At 36.0% G+C, this 18,694-nt stretch overlaps 1 protein-coding gene across 3 annotated transcripts in view; it reads right to left on the bottom strand.

Annotated features, from left to right (window-relative positions):
- The window catches only part of CHM (CHM Rab escort protein), a 184,269-nt gene that overhangs the window by 18,406 nt on the left and 147,169 nt on the right, over positions 1-18,694 (bottom strand). For all 3 annotated transcript variants that reach the window (XM_007992195.3, XM_037989467.2, XM_037989466.2), the window contains exon 12: positions 14,033-14,129. In XM_007992195.3, coding sequence (XP_007990386.3) covers positions 14,033-14,129 — 97 coding nt within the window. The remainder of the gene's footprint in view (positions 1-14,032; positions 14,130-18,694) is intronic.

The following is an 18,694-nucleotide window of genomic DNA, read 5'->3' as shown; positions in this document are numbered from 1 at the left end:
TGGTTCCTGAATTACTCAAGGCCTAATAATAGGTCTACCTTATTTAAGTATTATTTTTACATGAATTTAACAATGATTCTCATTGGTTCTGGGATACTGTGGGATGTATAGTACTAATTATTTCCAAAGATATAATGAGCATCATAACAAAAATTATTTTGGTTAACTTTTTTCAAATGCTGTATAGCATTAGTGGAGATGAGACTTAATCCTCCTACGTAATTATTGAATTAAACAGGGTATGCAATTACGAAGGTCAGCAATCCATATGAGAGAACCTATCCTGTCTCTTATTTCAAAATCTCATGAAATACAAATGCTCATGCCAAAGTTCTCAATTTTCCAGTTTTTTGTTTGTTTATGTTTATTAGGGAAAAAGCAGATGAACGTGGATATAAATAAGTATATTTTGAAAAATATCTTAATGGCTAAACTATTGGTTCTGTTAAACAGGACATATATTTTAAAGAGATATACTTAAGTTAATATATCATTATATTTCTTACCAACATAACAGAGAGTTCAGGTTATGCTAGGAAAAATGTCTAGTAGTGAAGTGTAAGATTATCATCTCATGATTAATGAGTTTTATAACAATTCTTACAAAGACATTAATAAGCTGAATTCGAATCCCTATACCTTGACTTTGCTTAGAGGCTACACTGTTAATTGATCTATTAATACGAATTTAAGGTATGAATAACTATTTTTTCCCCTATCCTTCCTACTTTTCCTGCTACCTAGGTCACCTTCTAGTATAGATCACTGAATTCATTTTGGTTCTCTTCAAATCAGAGATTGCTGATTGTGCTATTTGTAAAATTCAATGATTCCCAACATTTGTTTATTAATCTTAATATATCTTGTAAGTCCTTTGCAGGGGCAAGCTTTAGAGTCGATTTTTCTCCTTTTTGTTAAATACAACTTTTACTTAGAGTGGGTATTCAATAAATGTTTGTTAATTATAATTTGTCTCACTGTCACGGACAAACATTAAGTATTCTTGTGCTTAAATAGATATGCATTCCTATACCAATTGATCTATGTGTACATATTCATGGGGAAATTCTGATTAGTTTCTTGTATAAAATGTGGGAAATTATCTGATTTACCAGGAAAGAGGAAAGGGAAGTACCAATTGGTAATCTCAAATTATTTAAATCTGTCTGAGAAATGCTTATAAACACATTAAGATATATCTATAAAATTCTCAAAATACATTTAAAAGAATATCTAGAGTTGACTGTACAACTAACATGCATGTGTCAGACACTATTATGTTATAAGTATTATAGCATATTACGAGCATATATAGCATGTTACAAGTATTATTTCACTTTACCTGTGCAACAGCAAACTGTTATTCTCATTTTACAGATGAGACAACAGAGGGATGGGGGGTTACACAGATTTCCTAAAGTCATGCAATTAGCACAAGGAAGAATTGGGACTCAGAGCTGGAATTGAAGCCCATATGGTCTGCCTGCAGAGTGTCTGCCCTTAGTCACTAAATTATATTATGTGATTCTATCCTGCAGAAGGCACAGTCAGTCACTTAAGTCAGCAGCATTCAAACGGGGATGTGTGTGAGGATACAAGATGCTCAGCTCCACCTCTCCTACTTCATTCAGTGGCACATTTCAACAAATTTTACTTATTCTGTTTAATATTTACCAAAACAGTAATATATTTAAGACAGATTAATTCTGTAGAAATAATTGCACTAATTACTAAATCCAGAAGAATATTTTAGATAATTAGGAGCTTATTGTCCTAGAAAGTTTCAAAACAATTCTATTTGCATTTATTTTTTTAAATAGGTGATGGATATCAAAGATCCCTGGTACTTAGATTCCACTGAATACATTTAAATGAGTAATGTTATAGTTTTACTCTAAGTCAATATTTATGATGTTAGAAATTATATTCTTTGCAATTATTTGACTCTTCTGATGAAAAACCGTGTATGTCAACTTGTAAAGTGTTCAAGGGATAAATGAGCAAAAAGTCTGAAGACCTTAAGGATATAAGGTAAACTCAAAATCAAACATGTAGAACGTGTTATCACAGTTCTACTAAAATTCAATTATGTAAAATTCTTCTTTGCATCTTTGTGACTTTAAACTTCTCCAAATAATTAGCTTGCTCAATACAGGCCAACAACGACCACCAGTTAGATCATGCAGGGCAAATGCTTTCCTAAAAGTATTACATTTCGTTAGTACCAATTGACAACTATTGCTAAGATTGTGGAAGATGCAATACAAGTGGAAACATTTCCCACAGGCACCAAGTGAGATTGTAACTGAACAAAAAAAAAATTTAAATCCTAACTCTATCTTTTTATAAATTATGCTCCTTTGACTTCATTTAGCAACTGCTTAAACGCTTAATGAGCTAAAAATGGCCAAAGACTTAATGAAAACATATTTTCTATCACAATCCCTCTTTTGGCAATATACTTGATTTGTATTGGCATTAAAGAAATCTTAGTGCAAAGTAAGTCTTAATTTAGAAGTGAGAAGTAACTCAACACAAAACTAGAAATAACAACACACTTTTAGTTTTCCAAAACTGCCTTTGGAATGCTGATCGCTCTTACGAGTTGTTTTGAAACACATAAGAAGTAGGATTTCTACTCAGAATATGCACAAGTATAATAATGAGCACATTTAAAAGCTACAAGTCCAATGTACAGTAGCAGAGTGACATAGTATAGGATGATTACACGGGTCTGGTATTCACTTCAGCTCTCTATATCTACTTGGCCAAGTCAGTTCTTCTCTCTGGCTTCAGTATCCTTGTAATTAAAATGAAGGGGTACAATTAGTCCATCTATAAGACCTCTTCTAGTCTCAAGTTTACGAAAGTAATTCCTTACTCACCAGCTACGATTCTTTCAATGATGACAGATTTTAAATCAAAACGGATGGCATTACAAATGTGAATGTAAAACCTTAGTAAATGTTTGCTGTAAAAGGCAGGAAATCTATTCCTCAAGCTTCTGAGGTTACCACATATAGCAGTCATTCACTCTATACAAGCAGGCAAAATTGTTCCAAATGCATTTAAAGAATCTTTATTTATAGGCTAGTCAGCAAGTAGGCTTTGTTGTGCAACCTAACTAGAAATATGTAATGAATTTACATAGAGATCAATGTGGCTGGTAACATATCTTTCATATAACTATAAAGGCCACATGTAATTTATGTAATATAGCACAAATGAGGATATGACTGTATCAATAAAACAGAGAAGCTCAGACACACTTTCTCTATGGTAGCAAGTAAGGAAATGAGTTTGATGACATATGACACACAATTTAATTTTTAAATTCTACTATGAAAAAGTCTATAGTCAACTTATACTTTCTCAGTAGAATTTAAGAAAAAAAATCCAGAATGTCACCTTAAGATCAGGAAGAAAAATTAGTTTACATATAATAAAATCAAAACTATGTCTTGTGACAAAACAATAATAATTTGAAATGTCATATTTTCAAAAAGCAAATGAAAAAGGCACTGATAATTGTTTTAAATCAATATCTAACTCATTTTTATAAAAGGTATATAGCACTTTAAAAATAGGGTCACAAAAGCAGAAAAAGTATATAAACCAGTATCTACATGAAATTCTGTGTTGTTATGTATATCATATATATATTTCATGTTATATATTCACAAGTATATAATCATATCACAGATAAATAACATCCTGTAACATCAAATCCCAGAATAAAACAGCTGTTATTGCCTGATTAGTATGTATGAAAAAAATTCAAAATGTCTAGTGTATGAGTAAATACTGCAAAGAACATGAAAATGAATGTCAAATGGAAGGGTTGCAAAGATAATGTTTTGTTCATTTACAAATGACTTTAAAAGAAAGTAAATCTCATATTAAATTCACTTAGGATATAAGATGAATAGAAATAAATATATTAGGTATGTCCTGAAAGATGAACTCTGTGAAAAAAAATATGGCTTGTTTAGCTTTGAAAAACACAATAAACAAATACATTTCAGTTATTTAACAATCTCAGTAACCTGAACCAAATTAGCCAAGGGGAGGAAAATTTAAGCGGACTTCAGATTTTACAAAACGTAACTCTACTACTTTAAAAACAGATGCAAAAACGAGGCTAACCCAAAGTTGCTTAGAAAAATGCCTACATTACTGGGTAACCATGATTTCCTATCAGTCTATCAATATATCAGCTTAAGTAACATTGATACTAATAACAGTCCTGAGGTAGACACTATCATTATTCCTATTTCACAGATAGGAAAGCTGAGGCACAGAGAAATTAAGTAACTTGCCTAAGGTTAGTCAAGTAGTTAGTAAAAACTGGGATTTGAACCCAGCCTATGTTCTCCACCACTATACGGATTGTGTTAATGAAATGTATCTCCCTTGTTTAGTGAACTATTTATTTGCCTTTCAAGAACCTTTCATATATACTATTCCCATATGATGTGAAGGTAAACTTCAGTGGTATACTTATGGTTTTACAAATTCTAAATCAAACGAAATTTAAGGCAATGTGACATCTATGAAAAGTCATTAAAGAGAATAAAAAGTATAAGTGAACTCTGAGGTAGTTTTATGTCTTAAGCACATTCTTGAGCACACACTTAAGACTACATACAATATAGCATTTGCATAGCACAGGATTAAAAATAAAAAGCGTAAAAAGTGTGACTTGTATAAAGAAAAAAGTGGCTGAGAAGTTGAAAACACTGAGAATTATACATTCTACCTTATTACATGATATCTAAAACATTAAGATTTAATGTTTTATATATTATACACCACTGAAAGTGACAATAATTAAATAATATTTAATATAAAGTGCCACAGTATTAGTCAAACCTGATTAGTCGACACTAAAAATTTGCAAATTTCTACCCCGTGCTCAATGGGAAGAAAGTAAAAGCTCGTGCTGATTTAAGAATGGATAAATTTGGGTAGTAGATACTGAAGAGAAGTAAAGATAAAATGAGTATCAGAATTAGTTAACAAGTGAATACTTAATATGTACTTAAAGACAACATAAAACCTTCACTAGTTAAGAGTAGAGTACCTGTGACAAATTTAAACTTCCTCATCTACTTGGATTTATGTGGGGAAAATAATACCTTTAAAATCAGTAATATTTTTCAAAGAAAAATACATCTTCATATATAGTTATGGCTAATGAATAATGGACATACTAGATTAGACATAAATGAAATCCAGTGTTTAAAACTACAAAAAGGCTTAAATTTTTACTGAAGAATTCCCATAATTTCTCTAAAAGCCATAATTTTGTAATAAGTATGTCTAAGTTAATTTGCTCGTGAATAACATATCTTTAAAATACATTCTTTGTTAAACAACTGAACTCTAATTAAATCATCAAAGTTTACATCATTTACTTTCTATAAATTTCATTTTATAAAATTTGAGGTATGGGTACAAGTCACAAAGTCTCATTGGTCTATATTTTGATTATATTTGATTTATTCAAGTATAACTACATCAGTTACAGTACTTGCCAATATTTGTCAAATGATTCTTCCAATAGGAAGAACAATAAGTTTATTTCATGATTTCATTATTACAGCATCAAGTTTTAGGGCAAGGGAAGGCACTTGGTTCCACCCATTTAGCAATACTTATTACATGTCTGTCACTTATACAATGGAACCAAAGTTTAAATGTATAGATGTGTTTATCCACTTATTTTAAGTAACTGTTTGAAGAGAAAATAAGTCACAACAAAATCCATTTAAAGTTAGTGATTTTTTTTAAATATAAAATTTACATTTAAAATTTATTCTTCTTAAACACTATTTTATTGTTTGATTTCTACAAAACCATGATCAAATGGATGATCGCAAACATTTCAACATCATAATTACTACAAATATGAGAATTCCACCACATAGCTAATGTAAACATATATAAATAACACCATTCAGACAGAATGGTAAAAAGTCTTCCACCAAGAATTCTAATTGAAACAAATTCTTTTGAATATACATTTCTTTCCAATTGAGTAATGTCAAATTCCACACATCCTTCCCCCCAAAAAGTGAGATGTTATGGCACAAATAAGCATATTTAGCATTTTCAGTTTTTGGAGCTTGACCTGGAAAATAATGAAATTATGTTTCTAAATTATTCTATAAAGAAACAATTATGTGAATTTTAAAACATGTTCCATTGTGCTCAGGAAATGCTTTATTCAAAAGGCATAGGAAAGTCAAAACCCTTAAAAGAGATTTGAAAGTAAAAGTAGTTAGGAAAGAGAAATGACTGTGTAACATTCTAAACTAAATAATTTGCTCATAATTGGGGAGCTTAAAAAGAAAAAAAATAAATGAGTTACAAACAGGTTTGGATACATAAAATAAACACAGGGTATATTTGCTTCTTTTCTTTTTTTCTGACTTGAAACAGAAAGAAACCAATAGAAAAGAAAAAGGTGGTTTAAAGCCTTCTATGAGATTATAAGGCTAGTTGTTTCAGAAGACAGACTGAGAACAGAACAACTTGCAACTATCTGTGACGTCAATGACTCTCAATTAGGGCAGCAGCAGGAAAATACACCATTAAAGACCTTTAACGTCCAAGTTACAAATTGTTCTTGAATGTCTATGAACAGGCAAAAAGCATTAAAAAAAAAGGAGAAAAAAAAGAACCTAAGCTTTAATAAGAGCAAGTGAATGACAAAAATATCAGTTTCTATCTCAGTGTATTTCTTAAGTCTTGTTATATATTACACATTAAACATTAACTCTATTATAGCACTACTCTAGTAATGAATGTTATTGTAAAAAGAATGCATACAAGATTTTTAAATGAACATTAACTTCTTTTTATTGGGAACAAGGCATAGTATAAATAATAAATTGAAACTTAACTCTCTCAGCCAGCCTTCCTGGTGTAAGCCTTACTATTAAGACTAAAAAACCAAACCCAGTCCCTTTGTCTAGTTTTGTACTGATAAACTGATTAAGCTATGGTAATATGGTTCAGCTGTGTCCCCACCCTAATCTCATCTTGAATTCCCACATGTTGTGGGAGGGAACCAGTGGGAGGTAACTGAATCATGGAGACAGCTCTTTCCTATGCTGTTCTTGTGATAGTGAATAAGTCTCAAGAGATCTGATGGTTTTATAAGGGGGAGTTTTCCTGCACAAGCTCTCTCTCTTTGCCTGCTGCCATCCATGTAACACGTGACTTGCCCCTCCTTGACTCCCGCCATGACTGTGAGGTTTCCCCAGCCACGTGGAACTGTAAGTCCATTATAGACCCCTTTCTTTGGTAAATGGCCCGGTTTCCGGTATCTTTATCAGCAGCACAAAAATGAACTCATACAGTAAACTGGTACCATTAGAGTGAGGCGCTACTGAGAATATACCTGAACAAGTGGAAGCGACTTTGAAACTGGGTAACAGGGAGACGTTGAAACAGTTTGGTGGGTTTAGAAGAAGACAGGAAAATGTGGGAAAGTTTGGAACTCCATAGACAGTTGTTTAATGGCTTTGACCAAAACACTGATAATTATATGGACAATGAAATCCAGGCTGAGGTGGTCTCAGATGGAGCTGAGGAACTTGTTGGGAACTGGAGTAAAGGTGACTCTTGTTATGTTTTAGCAGAGACTGGCAGCATTTTGCTCCTGCTCTACAGATCTGTGGAACTCTGAACTTAAGGGAGATGATTTAGGGTGTCTGGTGGAAGAAATTTCTAAGCAGTGAAGCATTCAAGAGGTGACTTGGGTGCTGTTAAAGGCATCCAGTTTTGAAAGGGAAACAGTGCATAAAAGTTTGGAAAATTTGCAGCCTGACAATGAGACTGAAAAGAAAAACCTATTTCCTGAGGAGAAATTCAAGCTGGTTGTAGAAATTGGTATATGTAATGAGGAGTTAAATGTTAATCACCAAGACAATGGTGAAAATGTCTCTAGGCCATGTCAGAGACCTTGGCGGCAGCCCCTCCCATCACATGCCTGGAGGCCTAAGAGGAAAAAAATGGCTTCATAGGCCAGGTCCAGGGCCCCCGCTGCTGTGTGAAGTCTAAGGATGTGGTGCCCTGCATCCCAGCTGCTCTAGTCATGGCTAAAAGGGGCCGAAGTACAGCTCATAACTCATAACTTTATGAGTTATTAAATGCAAGTTTAAACACAATATTTCAATTTTCAAATTGGCAAAGCAGTTTTGATAAGATAACACTCAGTGCTCTTGAAGCTTTGAAGAAAACAGACATGTTTGTTTACTAACTGCCATTGGATGTGTAAGTCGGTATAACTTGGGGGCACTTTGAGACTTCCACATCCAGAAAGAATAAAGGAGATTATCCTGGTTTTTCCTGAGTACAGCTAAAAATCTTGGACATAATATATAAAACCAACATAGCAAGACTCTGAAAACTGGAACGAAGAAAGCAGACCGGTTAGAGAACTTGGGACCAAAAGAGCAAAATGGCAGAGACCCCTGGGTTTTCTTTTGTATCATGTATCTCCAAGTGAGAGCCATAGAAACTGACAACTGGAAGCACCAATGGACTCAGATTTTAAAAGCCCCAACAAAAACCTACACTCTCTAGCAAAAGACCAGGAAAGAGTATCTTAGCAAGATAGAAAACTTTGGGACAATAATTGCTCTACTCCTGCCAAGCACCACTGAAAAAACTGAGGTCTCACTTCAGTTTAAATGGCATAACCAAAATAACTGAAAATGCTATCACAGACATGCAAAAATATTTTCGTACATTTATTAAAAAACATATTATAAAACTGTATATAAAACAATACTGCATTTTATGAAAATACATGTGCATGCCCATACAAAGAAAAAAGGACAAAGAATCATACACCAAGGGTATTTATCATTACTTGGTAGAGGAATTATAGTAACTTTTCTTTTTTGTATCTTCCAAATTATCAACAGTGAACATGAATTATTAGACTGGGGATATTAAAATATGACAAACGGAAAAATAATTTACAAAACAATTTATGAAGGCTATTTACAATTTATGACCAAGTCCTCAAAAGCAATTGCAACAAAAACAAAAATTGACAAATGGGACATAATTAAACTAAAAAGTCTGTATACAACAAAAGAAACTATCAAAAGAGTAAACAAACAAACTATAGAATGGGAGAGAATATTCAAAAACTATGCATCCAACAAACAACTTATATCCAAAATCTATAAAAAACTTAAATCAACAAGAATAAAACCATCCCATTAAAAAGTACGCAACGGATTTGAACAGACGCTTCTCAAAAGAAGAGATATAAGTGGCCAACAAACATATGAAAAAATGCTCAACATCACTAATCAGAGAAATGCAAATCAAACCACAAAGAGACACCATCTCACCCCAGTCAGAATGGCTATTATTAATAATTCAAAAAATACCAGATGCTGTCCAGGCTGCAGAGAAAAGGGAATGCTTATACACTGTTGGCAGGAATGTGAATTAGTTCAGCCACTGTGGGAAGCAGTTTGGAGATTTTTCTAAAAACTTGGAACAGAGCTACCATTCAACCAAGCAATCCCATTGCTGTGTATATAACCAAAAGAAAATAAATCATTGCACAAAGAAAAAAAAATGCACTCCCATGTTCATCACAGCACTATTCATGAGCAAAGACATGGAACCTAGCTGCCAATCAACAGTGGACTGGATTTAAAAAACGTGGTACATATACAGCATGGGATACTATGCAGTCATAAAAAACAAAATGATGTCATTTGCAGCAACATGGATGCAGCTGCAGCTGGAGGCCATTATCCTAAGTGAATTAACACAGAAATAGAAATCCAAATATTACATGAACTCACTTATAAGTGGGAGCTAAATCTGGGGTACACATGGACATAAAGATGGGAACAACAGACACTGAAGACTCCAAAAGGAGGAAGGGAGGGAAGAAATGGCTGAAAAACTTCCTATTGGGTACTATGTTCACTATCTGAGTGACAGGATAAACAGAAGACCAAACCTCAGCATCATGCAATATACCCTTGTAATAAATCTGTGCATATACTCTGTGAATCTAAACTAAAAATGGAAATTTGAAAAAGTATATTCACAAACATAAAATAAATACAAATTACAAAAATCATAACAGATGCAGTTTTATTTTATATCTAAGAAGCTAACACAGAAAAAAAAGACATGAAAAATAGTTAAAGTAATAATAGAAAATAACAACTATCATGGTTAAGATTTTCCTGTAGCACAAATCACTATATGATATGGTTTGGCTGTGTCCACAGCCAAATCTCAACTTGAATTGTATCTCCTAGAATTCCCACGTGTTGTAGGAAGGACCCAGTGGGAGGTAACTGAATCACGGGGGCTGGTCTTTCCCATGCTATTCTCATGATAGTGAGTAAGTCTCATGAGATCTGATGGGTTTATTAGGGGTTTCTGCTTTTGCTTCTTCCTCATTTTTCTCTTGCTGCTGCCATGTAAGAAGTGCCTTTTGCCTCCTGCCATGATTCGGAAGCATCCTCAGCCTATGGAACTGTAAGTCCAATTAAACCTCTTTCTTCCCAGTTTCAGGTATGTCTTTATCAGCAGCATGAAAACAGACCAACACAGTAAACTGGTCCCAGTAGAGTGGGGCATTCTTGAAAAGATACCCGAAAATGTGGAAGTGACTTTGGAACTGGTTAACAGGCAGAAGATGGAATGATTTGGAGGGTTCAGAAGAAGACAAGAAAATGTGGGAAAGTTCGGAACCTCCTAGAGACCTGTTGAATGGCATTGATAAAAATGCTGATAGTGATATGAACAATAAGGTCCAGGCTGAGGTGGTCTCAGATGGAGCTGAGGAACTTTTTGGGAACTGGAGTAAAGGTGACTATTGTTATGTTTTAGTAAAGAGACTGGTGGCACTTTGGCCCTACCCTAGAGATTTGTGGAACTTTGAACTTGAGAGAGATTATTTAAGGTATCTGGTGGAAGAAATTTCTAAGCAGCAAAGCATTCAAAAGGTGACTTGGGTGCTGTTAAAAGCATTCCATTTTAAAAGGGAAACAGAGCAAAAGTTCACAAAATTTGCAGCTTGACGATGCAGTAGAAAAGAAAAACACATTTTTCGAAGAGAAATTCAAGCCTGTTGCAGAAATTTGCATAAGTAGCAAGGAACCTAATGTTAATCCCCAAGACCATGAGGAAAATGTCTCCAGGCCACGTCAGGGACCTTCACTGCAGTCTCTCTCATCATAGGCCTAGAGGCCCAGGAGGAAAAAGTGGTTTCATGGACCGCCCCCACCCCATATTGTGTGCAGCCTAGGAACTTGGTGTCCTGTGTCCCAGTCACCCCAGCAGTGGCTGAAAGGGCCCAACGTAGAGCTCAGGCTGTGGCTTCAGAGGGTGCAAGCCCCTTGACAGCTTCCATGTGGTGTTGACCCTGTGGTGCATAGAAGTCAAGAACTGGGGTTTGGGAACCTCTACCTAGATTTCAGAAGATGTATGGAAATGCTTGGATGCCCAGGCAAAAGGCTGCTGGAAGGGTGGGGCCCCCATGGAGAACCTCTGTTAAGGCACTGTGGAAGGGAAATGTAGGGTTGGCGCCTCCATACAGAGTCTCTATTCTGGCACTGCCTAGTGGAACTGTGAGAAGAGGGCCACTGTCCTCCAGATCCCAGAATGATGACAGCTCCACCAACTGGTTGCATCAGGAAAAGTTGCAGACACTCAACGCCAGCCTGTGAAAGCAGCCAGGAGGCAGGCTATACCCTGCAAAGCCATAGGGGCAGAGCTGCCTAAGACCAGGGAACCTACCTCTTGCATCAGTGTGACCTGGATGTGAGAGACCTGGAGTCAAAGGAGATCATTTTGGAGCTTTAAAATGTGACTGCCCCGCTGGATTTTGGACTTGCATGGGGCCTGTAAACCCTTTGTTTTGGCCAATTTCTCCTATTTGGAATGGCTGTATTTACCCAATACCTAGACCTCCATTGTATCTAGGAAGTTAATTAACTTGCTTTTGATTTTACAGGCTCATTGGCAGATAGGACTTGCCTTGTTTCAGATGAGACTTTGGACTGTGGACTTTTGGGTTAATGCTGAAATAAGACTTTGGGGGACTGTTGGGAAGGCATGATTGCTTTTGAAATGTGAGGACATGAGATTCGGAGGGGCTGGAGGTGGAATGATATGGTTTGGCTCTGTCCCCACTGAAATCTCAACTTGAATTGTATCTCCCAGAATTCCCACGTCTTGTGAGAGGGACCTGGGGGGAGGTAACTGAATCATGGGGGCTGGTCTTTCTCGTGCTATTCTCATGAGAGTGAATAAGTCTTATGAGATCTGATGGGTTTATCAGGGGTTTCCACTTTTGTTTTTTCCTCATTTTTTTCTTGCCACGGCCATGTTAAGAAGTGCCTTTCACCTCCTGCCATGATTCGGAGACCTCCCCAGCCATGTGGAACTGTGATTCCAATTAAACCTCTTTTCCTTCCGATTTTCGGGTATGTCTTTATTAACAGCATGAAAACCGACTAATACACTATAAAAGGAGAAATGGTTCTCTGAGCTACTTTTCCAAAGGAAGTTTAGGATTATAGCAATGTTGAAAAGTTTTCTTAACCCTCTCTGCTGGCATCAGACTTTCCATTTTTAAGTAGCAGCTCTACATTTCCCCACTGAAGTTTTCCTTGTGACCACGCAAAACCATATTAGTTTTTTTTTGCTTCTCAGAATTCACGTAACAATCTGAGCAACATGTTTACAGGATCAAAAACTATTTTTCTAGTTAATGATATTATATCTCCCTCCTATGAATCCCCAGAGTACACTGTTTGTTGGTACCTCTCATATTTTGTGTCTTCCAGCTACTTTTGTGCTTGTTTTATCTGTTCAACTAGACTGTGAATCCCCTATGGTCAGGGGTTATCTTACTCATCTTTACGTACCATGAAATGCCTAGCACAATATGTCGTACTCAGTTAATAAATAAATTGTCTTGTTCCATTAGGTGAGCAGTAAGAACAATTACGAACATTTCAAATCAGGCATCTCACCTTCTGCTTCTAATACTTATAGTACATAGCTTAGGTCTAGGCACAGTGATGTATAATGTATACTTATTGACTCCTGTTTACTGAAATATCAAGAAATATGTTGTAGAATGCATGATATCTAATGCTGCTGGAAACAAAAATTTTGAAACATATAAGTGAAAGAGCAGGTAAAGTAGTCCTTAACTTTAGTCTCATAAAAAAACAAAATAAATGGAAAATTTATACATGAAAAAAGTTCAGTAATTGGATTTAGAATTTAGAATTCAAGGTGCTATGGTTTGAATATTTGTCTCTCCTCACAATTCATATGTTGACATATGCAATGCAAAAGTATTACCTCTTAATACCTCAAGTAGGCCCACAATGCAAAAGTATTAAAAGGTAGGGCCTTTGGAAGATGGTTAGGTCACGAGAGCTCTGCCCTCATAAATGAGATTAGTGTTCTTATAAAAGGCTTCAAGGAAGCTTTTTTACTCCCTTGCCCATATGAGGACACACAGAAGGTGCCACTTATGAGGAACAGGTCCTCATCAGACACTGAATCGGCTGGCACCTTGATTTTGGACTTTCTCAGCCTCTACAACTGTGAGCAATAAATTTCTATTGTTTATAAGTTACCCAGTCTAATGTATTTTTTCATAGCAGCTCACATGGACTAAGACAGAAAGTAAAGAAAAAACAATTAGCAGTAAAAAAAAAATTGTTACACAACCAGGTTTCCAATAAGCCAAATAAAAGTTAGAATTGAAAGTCATAAAATTCCTTCACTGGAGAACTAAAACATTAAGCCTGTGAAGATTAAGCCACTGAAATGTTTATAGGTAAGGGGATGGTATGAAATGACTTACTCTATAACCATATTTTGTATAAACAAAAACTGTGAATAAAAAAAAAGCGAGAAAATCTCTGTAAATAGCACCTTCACAACTGTAATAGCTGCTCCCTTTACCCCCTAAACAAACACAAAATACAAATAACCACTCCACTATGCTTACAGGTGCCCTTCATGCAGGTCATCGTTGAAGAACATAACTCAATGACCCGAACAGCAAACATTCCTGGTTCCTCTGCTGGCACTGTCAAAATGGAAATCTAAAAAGTAAAAATAAAGTATCAGACACAGCTGTTAGATCTCATTTTCATTCTTCTAACATTAAAATGCTATTAACTTCTAAACTGAGTATCTTTTTCAAACATCTCTTGATGTCTGAAAAAAAATATGGCTTGTAAGGATTTAATTTTGGAACAGAATTTGAAACATATTTATGTATCTTTTCATAATTCTCATAGATAACAACTATTTTAAATACATTTAATATTTATTTAATCCTTACTTACCATAGGTTTCTTACTATAAACTTACTATAGGTTGAGTAACCATTATCTAAATTCCAAAATACTCCAAAATCCAAAATTTACTGCCGACATGATGCTCTAAGGAAATGTTCATTGGAGCATGTTGCTCATTGGAGGATGTTGGATTTCAGATTTTCAAATTAGGGACATTCAACTGGCACACTCCAAAATCTGAAAAAATCTGAAATCCCAAACACTTGGTTTCAAGCATTTCAGATAAGGGATATTCAATTTGTATTTTCAAAGGGTACAATTAGGACTTCTTAGTTCTGAAATATGTGTACTTTGCTGTTTGAAATTAGACCATATTAAATCAATCTTGATTACTCATAATGGCTAAAAACAGCAACTAGCACTAATAATTAAAGATGTTACCCATTCCAATCATATTGAAGCAAGCAAACTAAATATATATCAAAACATTTGAAAACAAATAATTTTTAAACACTCCATTAATAAAAGTAGAAATTCAGAATCAAAAGTAAAATGTAAAATTATTCTTAAATACTATTTATTGATATGTAGTATACTATCCTAGGCATTAATGATATGCTAGATGGCTTTATATTTAAAAACTTTAAATGATCTTCAGGTCAATGTTTTTTTTTTTTTTTTTTTTTTTGAGATGGAGTCTCAACTCTGTTGCCCAGGCTGGTGTACAGTGGTGCAATCTTGGCTCACTGCAACCCCCGCCTCCTGGATTCAAATGATTCTCGTGCCTCAGCCTCCCAAGTAGCTAGGATTACAGGCATGCATTACCACACCTGGCTCTATATATATATATATATATATATATATATATATATATATATATATATATATATATATTTTTTTTTTTTTTTTTTTGGTATTTTTTGTAGAGATGGGGGTTTCACCATGTTGGCCAGGCTGATCTCGAACTCATGACCTCAAGCAATCCAGCTACCCTGGCTTCCCAAAGTACTGGGATTATAGACATGAGCCACTGCACCTGGCCCAGGTCAATGTTTCTTTGTAGATCCTAAAGTTTCAATACTAATCCTCAATCTAATCTTCAATCTCAGGAAATTTTTATCCTCTCACATAGAAAATACTTATCAAAAGGGAAAAGTGCATTTGCACTTTGTCCTATAAGTGCTATGCTACATTTTGACTGAGAATGTCACAGTGATGGCCCAAAGAGGAAACACCTAAAACAAATTTTACAATAGAAATTATTTTGATAACCATGACTATCCTACTTTTATGTACATTTCTGGCCTCAAAATGTCTCAAAAACTTATTTCTCCATGTTCCTCTCAACTCCCTTTGTTCATGATAGGAAATGCACTTTGGTATTAAAGAGATAGTAGCCACTAAGACATTGAATGTTGAACAACAGGTAAATGAGTAGAACTAAAAACATGACCATAATTGGAAAAGTATCTTAATGAGTGCAATAACATGTAAGGACTTCTTTTGATTTCTACAACTATCACCTTTTTTTTTTTTTTAACTGAGATGCAATTAGTAACCTCCTACTACAGTACCTCTGTCACCTGAACTCTGAGAAGTTAACTGTCTTAAACCTCATAGAAATGATAAAAACCATCAAAAAAGAACTCCCTCAACCCTCTAATACCATAAAATTTACCTGGACCCACACCTATTCTTCCCTCTAAGTCTCATCATTCTATCTATACTGTACAACTCAAAAAAAAAAAAAAAAAGAAAAGAAAAGAGGGGGGAGAAGATGAAGGAAGAAAACTCTCTACAGGAAACAAAGACAAGCAGGACACACACTTTAGACTGATCACTCTGAAGGATATGTAGAAGGCAGATTTGAAGTAGACAAGATGAGAGAAGGATGACCAATTACGAGTCAGAGATGATGAGTCCTGTAACTGGAACAGTGAGAAAAGGCAGATCAAAACAACTTTTAGAAAGTACATTGAAGGACGTGAAGTTGATGAGATGTCAGAGAGGCAAGGAAGAAGTTGCCACTGAAAGGATGTCAGAACTATTCCCAGAAGTAGGGAACACTGGATGAGGAGCAATTTGCAGAGGGAAGATGGTGAGTTAAGTTTTGAGCGTGTTCCATTTGACAGACGTCCAGCAGGAAGCTTGTGGGCCAGACACTCCTGGGAGATATAGAAGTGTCTGTCACCAAGATTTATGCAGAATTGATATCATGAGACTACACAGAGTCATCCAGTGAGTACGCCCACAGCAAGACATACTGTGGGCTGAGAGAAAAACACTGAGGAGCCCTGATATTTAAGGACTGGGTAAAGGAACAAGAGCCCACTAACAAAGTAGAGAGGAAACAGAGTCATGAGGGGAACCACAAGAGCAGAGTTTCATGGAAGCCAAGAGTACAGACTTTCAAGAGAAATGGAATAATAACATTGTCAAATGTACCAGAAAAGTCCCAGTAGACAAGAACCAAAAAATAACTCCTAGCTCTGACTTCTGTGAAGTTATTAATGAATTTAACAAGAAAAAAAATGTAGCAGAAATATGAGGATAGAAACTAGGTTGCAGTGTCATAGAAATGAATGGGAGGTAAGGAACTGGTGGCAGCAAGTATAGACACTGTCTTGAAAATGTTGATAAGAGGGAAGATAGCTAGAGATGGGGACAGAATCAAGGGAGTGGTTCCTTTTTTATTTTTAGAACAGAAAATGCTAGTGTGTGTGTGTGTGTGTGTGTGTGTGTGTGTGTGTATATATATTAGCATATATGAAATAGAAAATGCTTGCTTGTGTATGTGTGTGTGTGTGTATGTGTGTGTATGTCTGTTCAAAAACAAAATGGTGCCAGCAACAGTGGGGAGAGGCTGAAGATACAGGAGAGAGAGCAGGCAATAAAGGGTGGGGTGTATGTGTGTGTGTGTGTCAAGGGCACTTGTCAAAGGGGCTGGCTTTGAACAAGGAGGGGAGCCTCCTGATTCATTCGTGAGTTAAAGTACACACGTAGTGGTGGGACATGAAGTCAAAGACTACTGTGCATGGTGGATAGCCTCACTATTTTCAGTGAGGCAAGGTCGGGGGAGGGGCAGCAGGGTGAGAGGAGCAAGGGATAAGCAGGGTGGGTAAAACCATGAAGACCTGCATTAGGCACTGAGGGAAAAGGGAAAGGGAGATGTCAGGCCAATGGAAGAACTGACTGGTGATGTGTGCTGAAGGTCCAGCTGAATAACGCTGGCACCCTTGCATCTGTGGCATGGTTAGTCTGTCTGGTTGTATGGTTTTCTTAAGCAGCCATCAGTGATCCAGGTGAAGATTATAGCCTGACTCAGGGATGGGATCTTCCTCTGTGGGTGTAGTGGAAGGACATGACAACATGGGTACTGGGAGTGTCAGACAAAGAGCAATTCAGAAGATTTACTATGGGGTCTAGCATAGGGAAAAGGAAAAGGGCAGAAGGGAGATAAACTGAAAAGAAACAGAGGGAATGAGGAATTGTACATCTCTTAACAGACTGGGGGGCAGGGGGAGGTAAGAGAATGAAAGAGCTGGAAGGATAGGGGGAGATTAATGCCACTATAGATCCATGACCTTCAGACTCAACTGGGCCATTAACATTGCTCAGCAATTTGACCATGAGACAATACACTCTCTGACTCCTTATGATGATTATTTTACATCTTTCCTTGAGCTTCTACCTATCCACATTTGCACACCCCACTCTCAAAAGATGACCTCACTTTGTTTATAATTTCAAGAATAAATGTAACCCATAAGATGGGAATTCCCAAATCTACAAATGTATTAACCCTCTGGTTTCAACGTGTCTCCCATTCCATCCAAGGGCAACATTTCTGCCTGTTCTCTGAATTTTAGCCTCCCCAGCCTTTGCATGGACCTTGATCCATCAATTATCCTCCTTGTTACTTCGGTATCTTCAACCTCTCCCTCTCTACTGGCTTCATCCCATCAGCTGAAATATATACACTAATCTTTTAAAGTAAAGAAACACCCTCTTCATCTCCATGTCCCTCTTCAAAGACCAGTTCCTCTCTCTTACTCTCTTCACAGCTTAGCTTCCTCCAAGAGCTATCTCTATTTGCTCTCTTCACTCTTTTGCCTCCCTGGCACTCTTTGATCCACTCACAAACCTCATAGCTTACTGGGAGATACAGATAATAAACCAGTAATTGTAGGAGAGTGGAGTAAGTAATATAATAGCTGCTGTACTATTTCTTCTACATGCCCATGCTCACACTTGTCACACTGAACTACAGTTGCTACTTATCAGTATCCATATTCTCCAGACTGTAAGCTATTTGAGAGCAGAGATGCTATCATAGTGACCACTGTCTCCTTAGAACGCAGCAACAC

The sequence above is a fragment of the Chlorocebus sabaeus genome, chromosome X (assembly GCF_047675955.1).
Source record: "Chlorocebus sabaeus isolate Y175 chromosome X, mChlSab1.0.hap1, whole genome shotgun sequence".
In the NCBI taxonomy this organism is placed as follows: Eukaryota; Metazoa; Chordata; class Mammalia; order Primates; family Cercopithecidae; genus Chlorocebus; species Chlorocebus sabaeus.
The sequence above is the reverse complement of the archived record's forward strand: the minus strand, read 5'-3'. Positions and strand labels throughout refer to the sequence as shown.